Source organism: Eurytemora carolleeae, unplaced genomic scaffold (genome assembly GCF_000591075.1).
Source record: "Eurytemora carolleeae unplaced genomic scaffold, Eaff_2.0 scaffold723, whole genome shotgun sequence".
Classification (NCBI taxonomy): domain Eukaryota; kingdom Metazoa; phylum Arthropoda; class Copepoda; order Calanoida; family Temoridae; genus Eurytemora; species Eurytemora carolleeae.
Window position 1 is genome coordinate 83,554 of NW_019396747.1, and position 18,707 is coordinate 102,260.

Genomic DNA, 18,707 nt, shown 5'->3' on the forward strand with positions numbered 1-18,707 from the left:
AGAAACGTCTTTACCAAGAAAAACAAGAATAATCCTGTCCCACATGATACCTAACACCTCTTTAACTGGACAGAAAAACCGACAATTTTAACTACCTTTACCCTTTGGACGCAACCAAGAGAAACTGCCCTTCATCATGGTTTAGAAGTGACCTGACCTAACTTCTGGGCTACAACAGCATGTAACTAAAGTTGTCCAAAATACACCCCAAATTTAGGTTTATATAATTTCTATAGTATTCCCCGATGTTCCCAAAAAATGCTTGGTTATCTCATGGTGCAATGAATTTATTGCAATTAAGTTCGTTCAGTTTGTGATTTTTTTTTATTATTTTTAAAATACAACCCATTCTTCGACGAAAGGGGTCATCGGTCGTTGCTCCCAGCCATCCAAATGTGTCGAAAGATGAATAGAAAAGGGTAAAAAAAAGTTTTCATGAATTTAGAGATCAAATAAATTCTTAGGACAGATTAAATAATCAAATAAAAATATACTTTAGATTTAAAAGACGGAAGTTTACCATTTTCAGAGTTCAATATTTTTTGTATTCATTGAAAAAAACTTTATCTAAATTAAAAGAATTTCATTTGGGTGTTACAACGAGTTAATTAAAAAACAGAAATAATAAGAAATAAAGGTAACACAATATCCGTCAATTTGTACAATATGGTAGGTCTGATAAAGGCACTTATTCTGTTCTTTAATTTATAGAGAAATTATGCAAGGATAGACAGATCTCTCACATATTCATGTTTGCTTTTTATGTGCTTTCTAAGACTATACTGTGTATTAGCTACATGTTCACATTGACTACAGGGAAATTTGGTAAAGTCGTGTTTACTCTTTTTGTGCTGTTTCAGGTTATCAATGGTAGAGGCAGCAAACTCACATTGATCACAATGATGCTTAATTCCCAAATGCACACTTTCTTTGTGTCTTCTTAGATGAGCGTTGTCTTGTGCCGCATATTCACATAACTCACAGCGATACCTGCCGCCTTCATGTTTTAACTTTTTGTGTCTTTTGAGATAATGCATAGTTTTTCCAACATAAGGACACTTATCACAGGATTTGGGAATACCGTCATGGCTCTCCCTGTGTTGCTTTAAAGAGCAAATATAGTTTGTTACAAACTCACATTGATCGCACATATATTGAGACGTTTTTTCGTGAATAGCCAATTTGTGAAGTTTCAAATTTCCCTTGGAACTGGCAAGATGATCACATTTATCACAAAGATATTTCGGCCGTTCTTGCGATTCAGATTGATCTCCATGTAAGTTTTTCTGTCGCCCATTATCATGCTTAGTATACTTATGTGATCGAAGATTTCCGGCAATAGCTGTAACATAATCACACTTATCACATGGAAACTGCATTCCTTTATGAATTCCGTCGATGTGTTCTTTTAAAAGACTCTGTTGAGAAGCCGAGTATTCACACTGATCACATGAGTATCTGAACCCGTCATGTTTATTTCTAATATGTCTTTTTAGATTTCTCTCCCCAGTAAACGAAGTCTCGCATTGATCACAAAAAAATCTAATACCTTTGTGTTTGTTCTCTTTGTGCAACTTTAAATGAGAGAAATGTATTGCTTTGTAGTCACACTGATCACAGGGATATCTAACTCCTTCATGTTTGCTTTTCTTGTGTTTATTTATTTGTCCCCTTGTTCCTGTGTAATCACACTCATCACATAGAGATTTTTCTCCTTCGTGTTTAACAGCAAAGTGTCTTTTTAAAGCGTGCTTTGATTTTGCTTCATATTCACAAATAGTACATGAAAAAAGTACCCCCTTGTGATTCCTATGCATGTGTTTTCTTAAGTGTAATTCACCAGCTCCAATGTAGGAACAAAGATGACAATGATACATTAAATCAGGATGAACTGAGACCTTGTGCAGACAGAGATCTTTAGAGCTTGATGTCTTTAAATCACAGTGTTCACAGGGGTATTCAAGAATAGTTTTGCATTCAGCTTTTGCAACTTCAAATCCAGAATCTAAATAAAAGGGACTATATCTATCTATCTATCTATTAGGACATCCCAATAACACAAATGTTACCAAGAAACCACCCCTCCCGGCATAGTTAAACGGACTGTAAGCGTAATTTCATTGCAAAAATAGCAATACCCGATTCACAACGATACCCTAAAAAGCTGAATCTGATCAAATATAAATTGGATCTCATGTTAATAATTTAGAAAAATAATTATTTTCAATTTAATTTTCTCATCAAAAATTACTTGCTTATTTCTACTGCAGAAAACATGTATAAATTATTAAAAGTAAACACTTTTAAAACTAAAAAAACAGGAGTATATTCCACATTATTGATCAGACAAAGGTTACAAGGGTAACTCGTTATGAGGGTCATTTGAAACTTATTTTTTAAAGATGAATTTAATTTACGGTGTTTGGCTATCTTTTAAAGATGAAATTTGCAATTAAAGACCAAGGACTAATTTCATAGAAATAGTTTTCCTAATACATAATGTGCATTTCTCAATCGAGATTTTACCAAAAACCATTCAAAATAGTGGAGGTCAAGATATGCATATCAAGTTTGAGGCTCAAAAGTTTAATAGTTTATGGTAAAAATAAAAACATAAAAAAGACCGACTTGTGAACAAAACAATTTACCTTCTTCTTCCTCCTTCTTTAGCCCAGGGTACTCGGAACTAAAAAGTTTCATATTCTCTAATTCATCCACGTCTATCTTAATATCTTCACAATCTTCTTCTTCTTCTTCAACGTTGCTTCTTCCAGCAGAGATATCTTCCATATCTTCAATATCATAATCTTCGTCTTCTAATAGCTCTATGGATTCAACTAAACATATTTAAAATTCAAAATTATCCTAAAAGCTTTGATGTATGTATGTAAGCTATACTTTAATGCGTCCTATTAACAATGGTTCCCTTAAATTCTTTATCGATAAACAATAAGGAAGATGTTGTAATAAATCTGTCTTAAGAAGCTGTTATGATAATTTCTTTCCATTGCGTCGGCTGTTATTGAAAATAAACCAATTTTACCATAGAAAAACTAGGATATCTAATTCATTCTTTATCCAAAAAAACATTTAATTGATACCCTTTTAAAAAGGAAATTCTACTTTGTAAGAGAGGAGAGGGCATAGAGAATAGAATATATATTAGAGGGGAATTTACTAGAAAAAAGTGTAAAACGGCCATTTTGTTGTACTGTTTCCATACTGCAGGTGTACTTCACATATTTATGCTATATAACCTTTTGGGCCCTGGAATATCATTTTAAAGAAAATCTAAAATTATTGTTAAAAGAAAACCAAATTATGAAATAGGCTGGTTTCATAATTGACCAATGATCATTTCACATAGACTCTATGCGTTCCACTTTACAAACGATGATTTTCCGTTATAATTATAAATCAAATGATGTTTTTTATTCACCTAATTCATTATAAAGTTTATTTAACAGTTTAAAAAAATCGAAATTGAAATAAATAGTCTAGGGAACGTACTGTATTAATGTACTCTACTGCATATAATTTGTGAACATTTACATGATTTGTACACTTTGAACTCCCTTTCAGGCTGAAAGGGACTGAAGAAATTCATCCCGAGAGATTCTTTAAATTCCCCTCTAATATATATTCTATTCTCTATGGGAGAGGGGCTACTTGAAATTACGACTTTAGTCCATTTAACGATTACCTATTTATTTATTAAAATTTAATTTAAAAGGATCGATGAGAAATAATTACCTTCAATAAACTTAAGAGCAAAATCAGTTTCATCTTTAAGCCAGGATACTCCCAGTATATACACTGTGTTAATGGAGTCAATATGTTGCTGGGCAGCATGGATCACATCATCAAACCCCATCTGTTCCTCTTCTTCTTTCTGTATCATCAGGTTAATTTTTTGGATTTGGAGTAGGTTATCTTCCATTCCATTTCTCAGGTTGAGAATATCAATCATTATATGCTTTAATACTCGTTTATCATCAGTCACAGCTTCTATGGACTAATCAAACCATTGAATTAAACAATACACTTACATCTTAAATATTAAGTTTTTTTTTAAGTAAATAAGTAAGTATCTGTTTAAGACATCATATATCTAAAGCAGAGCTACGGAATATATATGTGAGTGCGGACATGTATGTTACCTAATACCTATAAGCGGCAAACTGTAATACTTAAAAAGAAGCAAAAAATGTTACAATTGCCCCAACGGGTAAAAATAGGGGGCACATCCAAAAGATTGCCCATTTTGATACAGAAGGTTGTTTGCTGTCAAGTGTTGGATGATTTTTAAACTCTATGGGCAATGCCGGACAATTTTAACTAGATTTAAATAAAAGTTTCAATTCTGCAGGTTCCTGAAGTTCTGTGTAAAGATGTCTCCTATTAGCTGAACTAGAAAGTGATAATTTCATTGTAACTGAAAATAATAATGTTTAGTGTTCAGGTACTTTTCCATCAGCATTTTCTCCACTCAAAATTTTCCAAATGTATTGTTTCAAACAGAAATTTTAAAATGTAAATTTGGCTGAAAGAAGAAAGATTTCTACTGCAAATGATTTGGTTTGGTTCGGTTTGCGACATTGCGCTGCGGCAAGATACACTATACAGTCAGGGGCGAGGGCTGCAAGTAGTTTTTAAGAGTGTCTTTTGAGAAATTAAAGAATTAAGAAAATGTAGATTTGGGAAGTTGTCACTCGAAATAAGGTTTTGATAAATCTATGGATTTAAAAAAAAAACTTTTTCCCCAGTATTTCGAAAATTTAATTTTTTAACTTTGGATTTTTTTAATTTGCTAAATTTTAGTCAAATCGCAGATTTTCACTTAATCACATTATTTTGATACATAATTGCCCATTTACATATTTTACCCCGCAAATGTAAATTTAACTGACTGTAACAATACTTTTGACATTACGGGGTTGCAATCAGTACTAACTGCAATAATTATGGTATTTAAGTAGATAGCTAGTAACGGCCCCCTTCAGTCATGTTTTGTCTTCATATGTCTTCTTAACATAATCGGTGTTGATCCAACAAATTCACATTCATCACAGGGATACTTCGTGTCGTCATGTTTGCTCAACTTATGCTGTTTCAAAGTTCCCTTAGCAGTTGCTGCAAATTCACATTTATCACACTGGTATCTAATACCAAGATGAACGGCTTCTCTGTGCACTTTTAGATGAGAAGTTTGATGAGCAACATATTCACATAAATCACATTTATACTTAACATCCTCGTGAATCATATTTATGTGCATCTTTAAATTCTTTTTTGTTGTTCCGAGGAAGGAACATTGATTACAAGAAAAGTTTAAATCATGCAAATTTTTATGAGAATTAAAAGAAATCAAGTGATAGGTTGAGAAATCACATTGATCACAGCTTAACATTTTAGACGTTTCATGATCTTTATTCTTATGCACGATCAATTCTTCTTTCGTGTTTGCTACATGTCCACATTCATCGCAGAACACATCTAAATCTTCGTCTGTTGTACCGTAATGTACACCGTGTACACTCTTTTTGTGCAACTTCAAATATCCTCTTGATCTTGCTACATGCTCACATTGGTTACAATTGTGAATTTCATCGAAAGTATGTTTTGTACGTTTATGATGGCGCAAGTACCCAACTTGAGTTCCTACATATTCACATTTATCACAGGGATAAGTTATACCTCTGTGTGCTCCGTCAAAGTGCTCTTTCAGCTGAGTTGGTTGAGTGGCTGAGTACTCACATTGATCACAATAAAACCGTTTTCCTTCATGAACACTTAAAATATGTCTTCTTAAATTCTTATCATCCGTAAAAACTGTCGGACACTTGTCACAAGAATATTTAAGACCTTCATGCTTGATTTTGATGTGTTTTAATAAACGAGATTTTTGAGTGGCTTTGTAATTGCATTGGTCACAAGAGTATCTTAATCCTTCATGCTTAATTCTAATATGTCTTTTAACTTCAGTCTTTACACCAGAATACTCACATTGGTCGCAATATGATTTATCCGAATGTTTTCTTTTTATGTGCGCTTTCAGAAGTTCAAGTTTAGTCGACATAAAATCACAATTATCACAATGAAAGTTTTTGTCTGTGTGTTCCCGAGATTTATGAACTTTCAGTTTAACTGCTGATGATCCAATATATTGGCAATCGTTACATGGATACAAAACTTCACTGTGGAAAACATCTTTATGTTCCTTGAAGAGCTGCAATGTGATTCCAGTAAACTTACATAGATCGCATTTGAACTGAAAAACATCTTGTTTATTTGCTTCTAAATTTTCTGTGTGGGTTGGTTCATTTCGTAAAGTTTCTGCTGATTTCCAAAGAGAATTTGACTTTTCAAAATCTAAAAAAAAACTTTTGATAAAAATTTTAACATTCTAGTTAAGATAAAAATGGCTTTTACCTTTTACAAGTTTTATCTCCCTCGGTTCCTCTTTCAGAAGTGTGGAAGAGAAAACAGATTCTATCTGGGTCTGATTCACACTAGTAAACTGCTCAGGATCATTTATCTCAATCTTTATATCATCAAAGTCATCCATTAATTCATCAGTTTTAAAACTGTCAAACTTCCCTTCATCTTCAAGATTTTCTTCATCCGGCAATTCTAAAATTTCTTTTTTAATTAAGTTACCAAGAATAAAAAAAAACATTCTGCTTATAATACTGTTAGGAAAATGAAAAAAAAACCTTGTAAGACATGTACTTTTTTAGCTTTTTATACCTTCTATTACTTTCAAAACATAATCGGTTTCATCTTTAAGCCAGGATACTCCCAGTATATACACTGTATTAATGGAGTCAATATGTTGCTGGGCAGCATGGATCGCATCATCAAAACCCTTCTGCTCCTCTTCTTCCTTCTGTATCATCAGGTTGATTTTTTGGATTAGGAGTAGGTTATCTTCCATTCCATTCCTCAGGTTCAGAATATTAATCATAATATGCTTTAATACTCGTTTATCATCAGTCCCAGCTTCAATGCTCTAATAAAACAGACAAATAGATGAAGTGCCAAATTTCAGAAGAAAAAAAGAATATCTCAAAAAAAAACAATGTTGTTGTATATTATTATTCAGGCCTTAAACTAGATGGGGCGCATGGTGCATCGACTCTAGGGTTTCCAATGAAGTGGATTTTACTTGCGCGCGATTGAGGGCAATACGATTACAGTTGTGCGAAATCCCTATAGGAAATCCTACACCTTCATTAACAATAATTTGAGCAATGATAAATCAAAAATTTTCATCCCCAAAATAATTTAAGTTTAATTATCCGTCTATCCCTGAAAGTATTTAGACTTAACCCGGTTCCCATTTGCTAAATTTGGATCTCTCATTTGAGTATTTGACATCGTCTCATCTGAAATATTAAATTTTGGTAATGAAAAACATTTTAAATTTTTATAAAAATAAATCTATGATTGATGGCTAAATGTGTAATATATAAAACTGTTGACGAAATTAAAAGTGCCCTCCCATATCCTATGTTAAAGATCCTGTTATGAATGGGACATTGCTATCTTTAAATGAATTGTGTCACGTCGCATAAAATAAAAATAGAAAGTTCATTGTTGATTTTAAAAGGTTTAGGTATATTCCTAGAGAAAAAATTATAGCTTGTGGGTAGGGTGTTATGGCCGCTGACAAAATTATGAAATCCAAATTAAAACCGCGGTCCATGAAAATTGTTGCAAATAAAGTGCAAAAGTCAAAACTATGCGAATGTAACACTATACTGCATACATGGGAATGAAATGGGGGGGTAAAAAAAAGCACTATCAATACCCACTATAACCCCTTTCCCGTGAATCAAAGTTTTGTCTATAACCATGGTAATTAAAGAACGAAAATACAACAAACATAAGTGGAACAGAGTGCAACTTTCTTGTTTATTTACTTAATCCTCTACATAGCGCGGCAATCGTACAATTTTGAAGTCGTCTTTGTATTCAATCGAATAACAATTGTATTACATCCGCCCAACGTTACAACCATCCTACGAAACTTCGGACCTATTCATACGTGATTTTTCAGCAGCTTCAAGCTGCTTTTGGTCCGATGTACTCTAGTGAGTGTAGAGTGTAGGTCGGATGTTCACAATTCATTAAAACAGATAGTGTATCTACTTAACCTAGTGAAGGTCTTTGTAGTCACGTGTTGCACTCTTCTGTAGGTTGAATGAGTTGGATGCACAATATTTGTAGGTCAGATGCACAACATTAGTAGGTCGTATGCACAACTTTAGTAGATCGGAAGCACAATTTTAGTGATGCACGGTGGATCCGCATGAGAAAAAATGTCCTGTGCGAAATTAGTATCATGTACTAACCCGGAAACCTAAAAATAATTTTTTACCCCCAATTAAAAAAAAAAATTTCAAATTCCACCAACACATTTGCCCCCATTGCCCCCAATTTGAAAAAATGCCCCCAATTAAAAAAATGCCCCCTACAAAAAAATGCCCCCAATTAAAAAAACATTTTCAAATTCCACTAACACATTTTCCCCCATTGCCCNAAAAAAATGCCCCCAATTAAAAAAATATTTTCAAACTCCACTAACACATTTGCCCCAATTGCCCCTAATTTAAAAAAATGTCCCCAATTAAAAAAAATGCCCCCAATTTAAAAAAAAATGCTCTCAATTACTAAAAATGCCCCCAATTAAAAGACTCACTCATTCCACTAACTCATTTGCCCCCAATTGCCCCAAATTGGGAAAAGAATTGTCCCCAATTGTAAAAATGCCCCTAATTAAAAAAAATCAAAAAAAAATACAATTTTTTAAGTAAAGAAAAAACCTCAAAAAGAAGTAAAAATACGCAACATAAAAACCTAAACACTATGAAATATTTCTTGGTATGAAATTTACGAAAACATACATATTTTTAGGTTTGCATCAAACTTTTAAACTCTAAAAAAATACATTTTTGTAAGTAAAGAAAAAACCTAAAAAATTAGAAAAATTACTTGGTAAAAAGTATAAATCCCAAAAATTAAGAAATGTTAGGATTTTTTCAAACCTAAATCTACGTATAGGAAAAACCTAAAAATTCCTGATTCATTTGATTTTTAGTTTTTTTACATATGCATTTTTACGTTTGTCAAATACGTATTTTTATCCAAGGAATGGTTTCGAAAATATGTATGTCATATGTATGGAAAATGCGTATTTTTACGTATTCCTAAACCTAAAAATACGTATATATACGTATATATGTCATACGTATTTTTAAGTTTTCGGGTTAGTAGGGTAGTTATGAGATATAATTTAATGGTACACATATACAGTCCAATTACCCTGCATTAACTATACTTTATCTCTCCTTCAAACAAAACTAACAGAAAAAAGCATTGTTTCTAAAAAATCGATATTTTATTATACTGTTATGTTATAGCATGATCGATAATTAGTATTTAAACTAAAGATAGTAAAAGACATTTTAAGAATTAAAAACTCAACCTAAATTTAAATTCTTTGAGATGAAAAAAAGGACAAAGGTCCGGAAAATAATGAATTGTAAAAGTTTCTGTTTTGAAAATTTGATATTTGTGTATTCTAATAAAGAGCTCTTCGTTAATTTATATATGTAACGATCTAGGTCCCGACCAATCTCCCTATACTTGACTCTAACTCTAATAATCAGTCTGCAAGACTCTATCTCTCTAGCCAAACCCCTGGCTCTATACGTCCGTTCGAAACGACTATTTATGCTATACTAATTTATTTATACAGGTAAATATAGGTTGACCGGACTGACCGATCCGGGTCAAATAGAACATAGATAATAAAGATAGTAAACTTGATAAACAAACATATATGATAAGGATAATAAGATAAGCTTCAACCCCTGAATTTATTACATATATTTGCTATGGCCATGGCCAAACGCGGCTGAATCAAATGGGCTGAATTTTAGTGAGGAAACTCATGGATGGATACCCTTGGAGATGACATAAGCTAACTAAATTATAAGTTTTTTGTTTTAATTCGATTTTTGAAATTCCACGTCGAGGCAATGCCTGGCACTTCAGCTAGTTTGTAATAAAAAGAAAGATTACAAAACGGCAGTGCAATGAATGAAAAAAAGTAAATAAAATCCAAATTTTGAGAGAAAAAAAATGGTCTTTTTACTACCTCCAAACTCAAACCTTCGTGGCTTGGCATTTAAAAATAATTGTTTTACTTCACTATCCCTGATAGCGCCCATCCGATTATGATGAATGTGCATTGTATATTTATGGTCAACATACAATTATGTGTAAAAAGTTTTTTTTAAAAATTTAGTCAAGATTTGTAAAATGAAACAGGGCAGATAGTGTTAAACAACTGTTGAATGAAGAAGCAACTTGCCAATGCCAGCATGTATGCATTAAAACATTTGAAAAAGAGTCCTATTCGGATCAGAGCTGTTTCATGGAACTCGTCGTAATCTATTATTTTAATTAACAGAGAACAGTACCCTTTTAATTTGTGTGTGTCAGAAAATTGTATGGATATTGGATTCAGATTGTTCAGCCAAGAATTTTCAACTTGCAGTTCTTTATTGAAGTCATGACACTAGCAGATTTATGCAGCAGAGACAAGGAAACGTTACATCCAACGTTACATACGTTACATGTGGCTGTGAGTAATTTTATTTTCATTCTCAATTATCAAATTCCAAACATTGTCGGAGCTACATATTTTCAGGGGCATACGAGAGCATTCGTGTATGGAGGGGGGCACATTTTCCCCCCAAAAGCTTCAAGGATTGTGATAGGATAGGATTGTGATACATATTGTATTATAAATTATAATATCAAATATATATTTACACTGAAGGCAGTACTTAATACTTATTAAAGTTTTTTTTTAATGAAACTTAATTTTAACTATAGGGCAAAAGTGAGATTTTAAAGTATTTCTTTCTATACGATGTAATTATTTAAATGGAATACATGCGTAATTTCAAGTGACCCCCCCATTTATAGAGTGGCATATTGTCCGATGATACTTTTGAAACCTTCATTTCTCCATCGTTTCTGAAGCAAGAAATGCGCGAGGCACTTTTGTAGAGAAAACACAAATTCAGTTTTCAAAATAGGAAACTGGGATGTTTTCAATAATTGATCAGACACAGCTTTTAAGGGTTTGTTGTGAATCAGAATATATATTAATTCTTTTCTCAATCTTTTAGTTTGGGTGAGTGCAATGCAATGCAATGTAGACTGCAGTAGATTGCCTGCGGAAGGGAAATGCAAGAAGATGTAATATTAAAAGAGCCCCCCCTCGTTACAATTTCCACTGGCCGGTCGGGCACCCCCCTGTCAGTATAACGGCCCAGCTGCTAGAACGGAAAGAATATATAACATGTACATGCACATATAAAATTGAAAAAAATAGCTTGTTGAATAAAACAATTAGATTTTTATAGCCTATGTCGCTACAGGGCTCCCCCATGGGTTCCCTCGAAAAATTGCAGCCATTTGGTCCAGCCGTTTAAGACATGCACAGGGAACATATATATTTACGAATGTCTTGTTTTATTAAATAGAAGCAGAAGGATAAACAGCTCAGGGGCGTAGGCAGGGGGAGGATTGCGCTGCAGCCCCCCCCCCTGGACCATGGTGAAATAAATTGATTTTCAGGGGGTTTCAGGCCCCGCTTAGACAAAAATCCTGAATATAGTACGCTCCTGATTAACAGCTATAGATAGATATAAACAGCTAGATAAACAGATAGATAAACAGATAGACAAACAGATCGATAAACAGATAGAAACATTACAATTCTTTCTTCCCTTTGTTATCCCCGCAACTCGCAAGAACAAAGAAATTGTTGTAAAAAGTACAAATGCAAACCGACAGCATTTTTTAGACATCAAATTTGCGAATATTCAGAATAATCATTTTTTTCCTTTTTACTAAGAATCTTATAACTTTAATTGTAAACTTTACACTGCAATTGTTTAAAAAAAATATTTTTTTATTTCTAAAAAATCAATAAAAAGTCGGTTTACAAAAGTTGGCTGTGTGCCTATTTCTTGTTTCCCCAATTACCCGGGTGAGGGCGCTAGCTACAAGGCCTCCAGAAATTAGGGCAAAAAATTGGCAAAACATCTCAATCTTCGAAGCAAAGAAACAGGGCTCAGTGATTAAATGTGACAACGACAATTGTGAGTGATAAATCAATATATTAACATTGTCTTACAATATATATAAAACAAACGATACATATTGCGTGTTGTGTTTATATTTATTTTGTTGTCAAGCCACAGTTCAGGCAGTAGGCCTAGTTCATATAAAAACATGGAGGGGACAGTTTTCAAGGATAATAAGAAAAATCACACCTTGCACTTTATCCAAAAGTCATCTTTTAGAACTGTCATCGAACTTAAAATCTTTTTATTATACATTTTTTGTAACTCGATTGATCGTGATTAAGAAAAATTGAATGAAACGAAATGAAGTTAATAATTAGGCCATATCATGATATGGTTCACACTCCAATTATTTTAATTTTTTAAATATGAGAATTTACATTAGTTTTATCAAGTTGGCAAAGCTTGCAGTTATATGATTGATATATTGTGGAATGTGAAGTAAAACCGACAAGAGTATTATATTCTAACTATTCTAAAGCCATTTTTTTAAATTTCAATTACCTATGCTTTTAATGAGTGACATGTGCGATTCACAACGGTACCCTTTAAACCTTTGTTTTAAAGTAAAATTGAATGAGATATCCTAAGCTATTTACAGGAAAATTGAGTTATTTCATTTGTTGTCTCTTTATTAAAGTAACTGTCGGATTTAAGCTGCATAGACAAATAAGGAAATTTTCATAATTTAACACAATTATAACGACGTCTGTATTCCCATTATAATACAATTTGATGAACTCCCTGTTGTGGTCTATGGGGGGATCTCTGGACGTTTAAAGGACTGTAAGCGTAATTTCATTATTTCAAGTGATCCTTAATTAAAAGATGACAATGCCCGATTCACAACGGTACCCTCGAAAATTTTATCAAATAATAATGTCGTTCACTTAGATTTTAAAAGTGTTTAATTATCTATATTCCTTGTGTTTTCCCGCTGAAGAAATGCGCAAGTCACTTTTTAGAGAAATCACAATTTTGTAAAATTATAAACAAAAATATCTATATTGATGATATATCTAATTCATAATTGACCAGTAAAAACTGTAAAGGGTACAGTTGTGAATATTCAATGATACAAAATACTTGCTGTGGTTTAGATCACTCTTTAAGTTTATAACTTTTATATCTCTCAATAGTTTTTATATTCATTTTGTTTTCAGGGTTCTTCCCTCGCTGTGTTTGTGTGATAAGTCTTCAGTCCGACCTTCAGGTTAGTTTCGGGATCAAAAAATGTGTTTTAAAGATAAAATGTGTTTTAAAGAATAAATGTGTCCTAAAGATAAAATGTGTTTTAAAGATATAATGTGTTCTAAAGATAAAATGTGTTTTAAAGAAAAAATGTGTTTTAAAGATAAAATGTGTCCTAAAGATAAAATGTGTTTTAAAGATAAAATGTGTTTTAAAGATAAAATGTGTTTCAAAGATAAATTGTGTTTTAAAGATAAAATGTGTTTTAAAGATAAAAAAGATAAAATGTGTTTTAAAGATAAAATGTGTTCTAAAGATGAAAAAGATAAAATGTGTTTTAAAGATAAAATTTGTTTTAAAGATAAAATGTGTTTTAAAGATAAAATTTGTTTTAAATATAAAATGTTTTATAAAGATAAAATGTGTTTTAAAGATAAAATGTGTTTTAAATATAACATGTGTTTTAAATATAAAATTTGTTTTAAAGATAAAAGTGTTTTAAAGATAAAATGTGTTTTAAAGATAAAATGTGTTTTAAAGATAAATTGTGTTTTAAAGATAAAATGTGTTTTAAAGATAAAATGTGTTTTAAAGATAAAAAAGATAAAATGTGTTTTAAAGATAAAATGTGTTTTAAAGATAAAATGTGTTTTAAAGATGAAAAAGATAAAATGTGTTTTAAAGATAAAATTTGTTTTAAAGATAAAATGTGTTTTAAAGATAAAATGTGTTATAAAGATAAAATGTGTTTAAAGATAAAATGTGTTTTAAAGATAAAGTGTGTTTTAAAGATAAAATGTGTTTTAAAGATAAAATGTCTTTTTAAGATAAAGTGTGTTTTAAAGATAAAAAGTGTTTTAAAGATAAAATGTCTTTTAAAGATAAAGTGTGTTTTAAAGATAAAATTTGTTTTAAAGATAAAATGTCTTTTAAAGATAAAGTGTGTTTTAAAGATAAAATGTGTTTTAAAGATAAAATGTGTTTTATTTTAAGATAAAGTGTGTTTTGCAGATAAAATGTGTTTTAAAGAAAAAGTGTTTTTTAAAGATAAAATGTGTTTTAAAGATAAAATGTGTTTTAAAGATAAAATATGTTTTAAAGATAAAATGTGTTTTAAAGATAAAATGTGTTTAAAGATAAAATGTGTTTTAAAGATAAAATGTGTTTTAATGATAAAGTGTGTTTTAAAGATGTCAAACATTAACAAAACAAAAAAGATATTTCACCGGTATTTGTTCACATGATATAATTTGGTTAATTTCAGGAGTAAACAATTTCTTTAAAATCATTCTTTCATAAAGAAAGTTTTGGGTAAAAAGGACCAAGAAGAGCAGGACAATACTTGTAATTTAATATCCAACAGATAAATTGGACAAGCTATAAATATAATATATAGATAACAAACAATTGAAAACATCAAAAAAATAACAAACAATTGAAAACATCAAAAAAAATATCAAAAAAATATCCCAAAAATATCAATAAAATGCTATATATATATATATATATATATATATATATATATATATATATATAGATATAAATATATTAGCTATTATATATATATATTATATATTAGCCAAACGGCTGTACCAATTTGGCTAAAAAAAGTTAGTCTTAAAAATCGATTTTTTTTCAAATTTTTTTTTAATTCCACGGGCAACGCAGAGTACTTTAGCTATTTTTTCATGGACTGTACTAGACATAATCATGGTATCATAAATATAGTGGTCGTAAGATGTCACAGGTGGAATATATTTAAGAACAAATCTTGTCTGTTTTTGCTTTTTTTAATGTCTTTTTTAAGAGTCAGGGGCAAGCAAGGGAACAATGACTCCCTATTCGAAAATGGCTCTTGATCCTTACACTTTATGTGGAGCAACGGAAAATGGAGAATATTTTTTACAATACACATTTTACAATATACATGCTTCTCCTGATTTCCTAACTATATATTTTACAATACACATTTTACAATATTCATGCTTCTCCTGATTTCCTAACTATATATTTTACAATACACATTTTACAATATGCATGCTTCTCCTGATTTCCTAACTTTATCTGCCCCGTTGAGAAAAATTTATGGAAAAATTGGTTTCGATTTCATTTTGTCATATAATAAGTCGACATTTTTAAAGGCTCTGGAAAATATTTGCTGATTCAATATTTTTGTAATTAATTTCTCATTACATCAGCAAAAACTTACATATTTGAACAACTTACATTCATTTCCGTAATTCAATTATTAATTCAAAGAAATGTCCCACCCAAAAACTAATAAAAATTGTTCTCAAAAAGAGAAAGAGGGATTATTGAAAAATTCTCTCTGAATGGTTTATGCATAAAAATAAACAAAAAATAAAGAAGAAAAATAATTTGAAAATTCTTCTTTTGTTAAATAAAAATGAATATATTGAAGAAATGTTAATGAACTGGATCCGGATCCGCCTGAAAATGAAATGGATCCAGTATATAAAGTAAAAGTTGCAAATTATTGGTTTGACCTAGTTTCCTAAACAAACTTATACAATATACAAGTATTCATGCAACTATGCTTATAATTACATACCTCACTAGTTATTTTGCCAATTATTTCAGAATATTTATTCTCAACATTCATTAGACTTTTCCAATTCAGAATATATACAAACAATTCTAATTCTCTAAGAAATAATTATGAATGTTTTTTATAACCAAAAAATCTGAACTCTCAAATTAGTTCAATTTTTTTTACTTATATCAGAATCTAACCATCTCACCGCGTTGGGTAGATTTTCTAAAATTTACATGTTCCTATTCCTACTGAGGGGGGGGGGGGTTCAATTTTACCCCCTCACCTTTCCCCCCTTTAGTTTTTGTGAAATTTTCTGACTTTTCCTAAATACCCTTAGCCCTCCCTTTGAATGACTACTTTTTCCTGTAACAAACTAAATCTTTGTTTTGACCTAGTTACAGTTGTCATATTTTGATAAATTTTAGCTTTTTTGAAAGCCTGTGACATAAGGAAACGGATTGCATAAGTATTGCAAAGAAATGTTTGCAAATTATTTGCATACAACCCACCTAAAGAAATTTGCACATTTTAAGTTTTTCTTAATTGCACTTTAGGGTGTTTAAAATTTTGCAAAACTTTTTTGCATATTTGAAATAGCATTTTCAATGGCTTTTCAATCATGTATTTTTTAACATCTTTTGTATTTTTTTTTTGCGAACATTTTTACTTAATAACTCAATTTTGAAACAAAAATTTAAATTTTTGCAAATTTGCAAATTTTTGCTGATTTTTAATTTTTTTTGTTTTAAAGTACTAAAATTTGAAACATGTCCAGGGCTACCATGGTCTGTTGAAGGAGGATGAAGGTGTCTGGGGTTGTCTGGATATGGAGAGGGATCTTGCATTGCTCCCTCCCCCTGGACCCCCTCTTGGTTGGCCTCCACCTTCTTTAGACGGGCTACCAGGTCCTCCAGGTGCCCCTCCCTCCCCCCACCCTCAGCCAGTGGGCGGGCACCCAAACGGGGCTCCGCCCCCGGGAAACACAGACAGCAACCACCATACTGGAGTCAGGTAAAAGAAAAGAAAGAAAGAATGAAAGTATCCTGGATTATTTCTTGCAAAATATACAACTTTCTTGTTAATGCAACTCATTTTCTTTAGAAATGTTTATGTGGTAAAAACAGGGGAATATATTTTCATGAAAAATCTCCCCTTCCCCGATTAAAAAAAATCCCTCGATGTTCTAAGGTTTAAATATCCGCTGAACTAGGGAAAATAAATGATTTTTGGCCGAGGAGTTATCAAAAAGGGCGGAAGAACTTGTCAGTTAATGTCCATTTTTTTCATGTTATGCCCCCCCCCCCTCTCCCCAGCACATTAAAACATTTCCCCGGAGAGGAGGGGTGGGGGGTGGGGGGGGAAGAGAGAGATAATTCTTTTATGACCAATGACCATCAATAAATATTAAATATATCTATCCGGCAATAAATCTAATTCTATCCATCACTTTTCACAATCGATACATCTTTCAATATTTCATTTTATTTATTTTTACTTCGCTATCTATTTTCTGTCTGGCTATATATTTCTTTCTATTTATCTATCTATCCGATTCCCACTGTTTGTATAATTATGTTTATCTATCTAGATATCTATTTGTGAATCTATTTATGTTTTGTCTATCTAGATATCTATTTGTGAATCTATTTATGTTTATCTTTCTTGATATCTATTTGTGAATCTATTTATGTTTATCTATCTAGATATCTATTTGTGAATCTATTTATGTTTATCTATCTAGATATCTATTTGTGAATCTATTTATGTCAATCTATTCATCTATTTAGACAAGGAGGAGAGAGTGAGAGCTTTAGTAAACGTGCTATAGAATCCCTTGTCAAGAAACTTAAAGAGAAACGAGATGAACTTGATGCTCTCATTACAGCTGTTACCACTGCAGGTTCAGACATATACAGATAGACAGATATTTAGACAGCTGTTACCACAGCATGTTAAGATATATACAGATAGACAAATATTTAGACAGCTGTTACCACAGCAGGTTAAGATATATACATATAGACAGCTATTTAGACAGCTGTTACCACAGCAGGTTAAGACATATACAGATAGACAGATATTTAGACAGCTGTTACCACAGCAGGTTAAGATATATACAGATAGACAAATATTTAGACAGCTGTTACCACAACTGGTTAAGATATATACAGATAGACAGATATTTAGACAGCTGTTACCACAGCAGGTTAAGATATATACAGATAGACAGATATTTAGACAGTTGTTACCACAGCAGGTTAAGACATATACAGATAGACAGATATTTAGACAGCTGTTACCACAGCAGGTTAAGACATATACAGATAGACAGATGTTATCACAGCAGGTTCAAATATATACAGATAAACAGATATTTAGACAGCTGTTATCACAGCAGGTTCAAACATATAGAGATAGACAGATATTTAGACAGCTGTTACCACAGCAGGTTCAAACATATACAGAAAGACATATATTTAGACAGCTTCTACCACAGCAATTTTCAAATATATACAGATAGACAGATATTTAGACAGCTGTTACCACAGCAGGTTCAAACATATACAGAAAGACAGATATTTAGACAGCTGTTACCACAGCAGGTTCAAACGTATACAGATAAACAGATATTTAGACAGCTGCTACCACAGCAATTTTCAAATATACACAGATAGACATATATTTAGACAGCTGATTGATTGATTTTTTCTTATTTATTTAGGAGCTCATCCAACCAAATGCGTCACTATACAACGCACCTTGGATGGACGACTGATCCGGATCCGCCT

At 31.6% G+C, this 18,707-nt stretch overlaps 3 protein-coding genes across 3 annotated transcripts in view; 1 reads left to right on the top strand and 2 right to left on the bottom strand.

Annotated features, from left to right (window-relative positions):
- Positions 1-280: 280 nt before the first annotated feature.
- On the bottom strand, positions 281-4,449 carry LOC111708139 (zinc finger protein 431). The gene is made up of 4 exons (XM_023481413.1): positions 4,374-4,449; positions 3,754-4,015; positions 2,649-2,837; positions 281-2,005 (listed from the first exon to the last, which is right to left on the bottom strand). The coding sequence occupies exons 1-4, from the start codon at positions 4,428-4,430 to the stop codon at positions 717-719; spliced, it is 1,797 nt and encodes a 598-aa protein (XP_023337181.1). The 5' UTR covers positions 4,431-4,449; the 3' UTR covers positions 281-716.
- On the bottom strand, positions 4,436-10,238 carry LOC111708155 (zinc finger protein 431). Its single transcript, XM_023481444.1, has 5 exons — positions 10,166-10,238; positions 7,312-7,388; positions 6,751-7,012; positions 6,433-6,633; positions 4,436-6,372 (listed from the first exon to the last, which is right to left on the bottom strand). The coding sequence occupies exons 1-5, from the start codon at positions 10,236-10,238 to the stop codon at positions 5,000-5,002; spliced, it is 1,986 nt and encodes a 661-aa protein (XP_023337212.1). The 3' UTR covers positions 4,436-4,999.
- Positions 10,239-16,671: 6,433 nt separating this feature from the next.
- Positions 16,672-18,707, top strand: part of LOC111708150 (uncharacterized) — a 7,102-nt gene continuing 5,066 nt past the window's right edge. Inside the window, exon 1 of the mRNA XM_023481436.1 lies at positions 16,672-16,929. Within this exon, the coding sequence (XP_023337204.1) occupies positions 16,745-16,929 (185 nt within the window). The 5' untranslated portion in view covers positions 16,672-16,744. The remainder of the gene's footprint in view (positions 16,930-18,707) is intronic.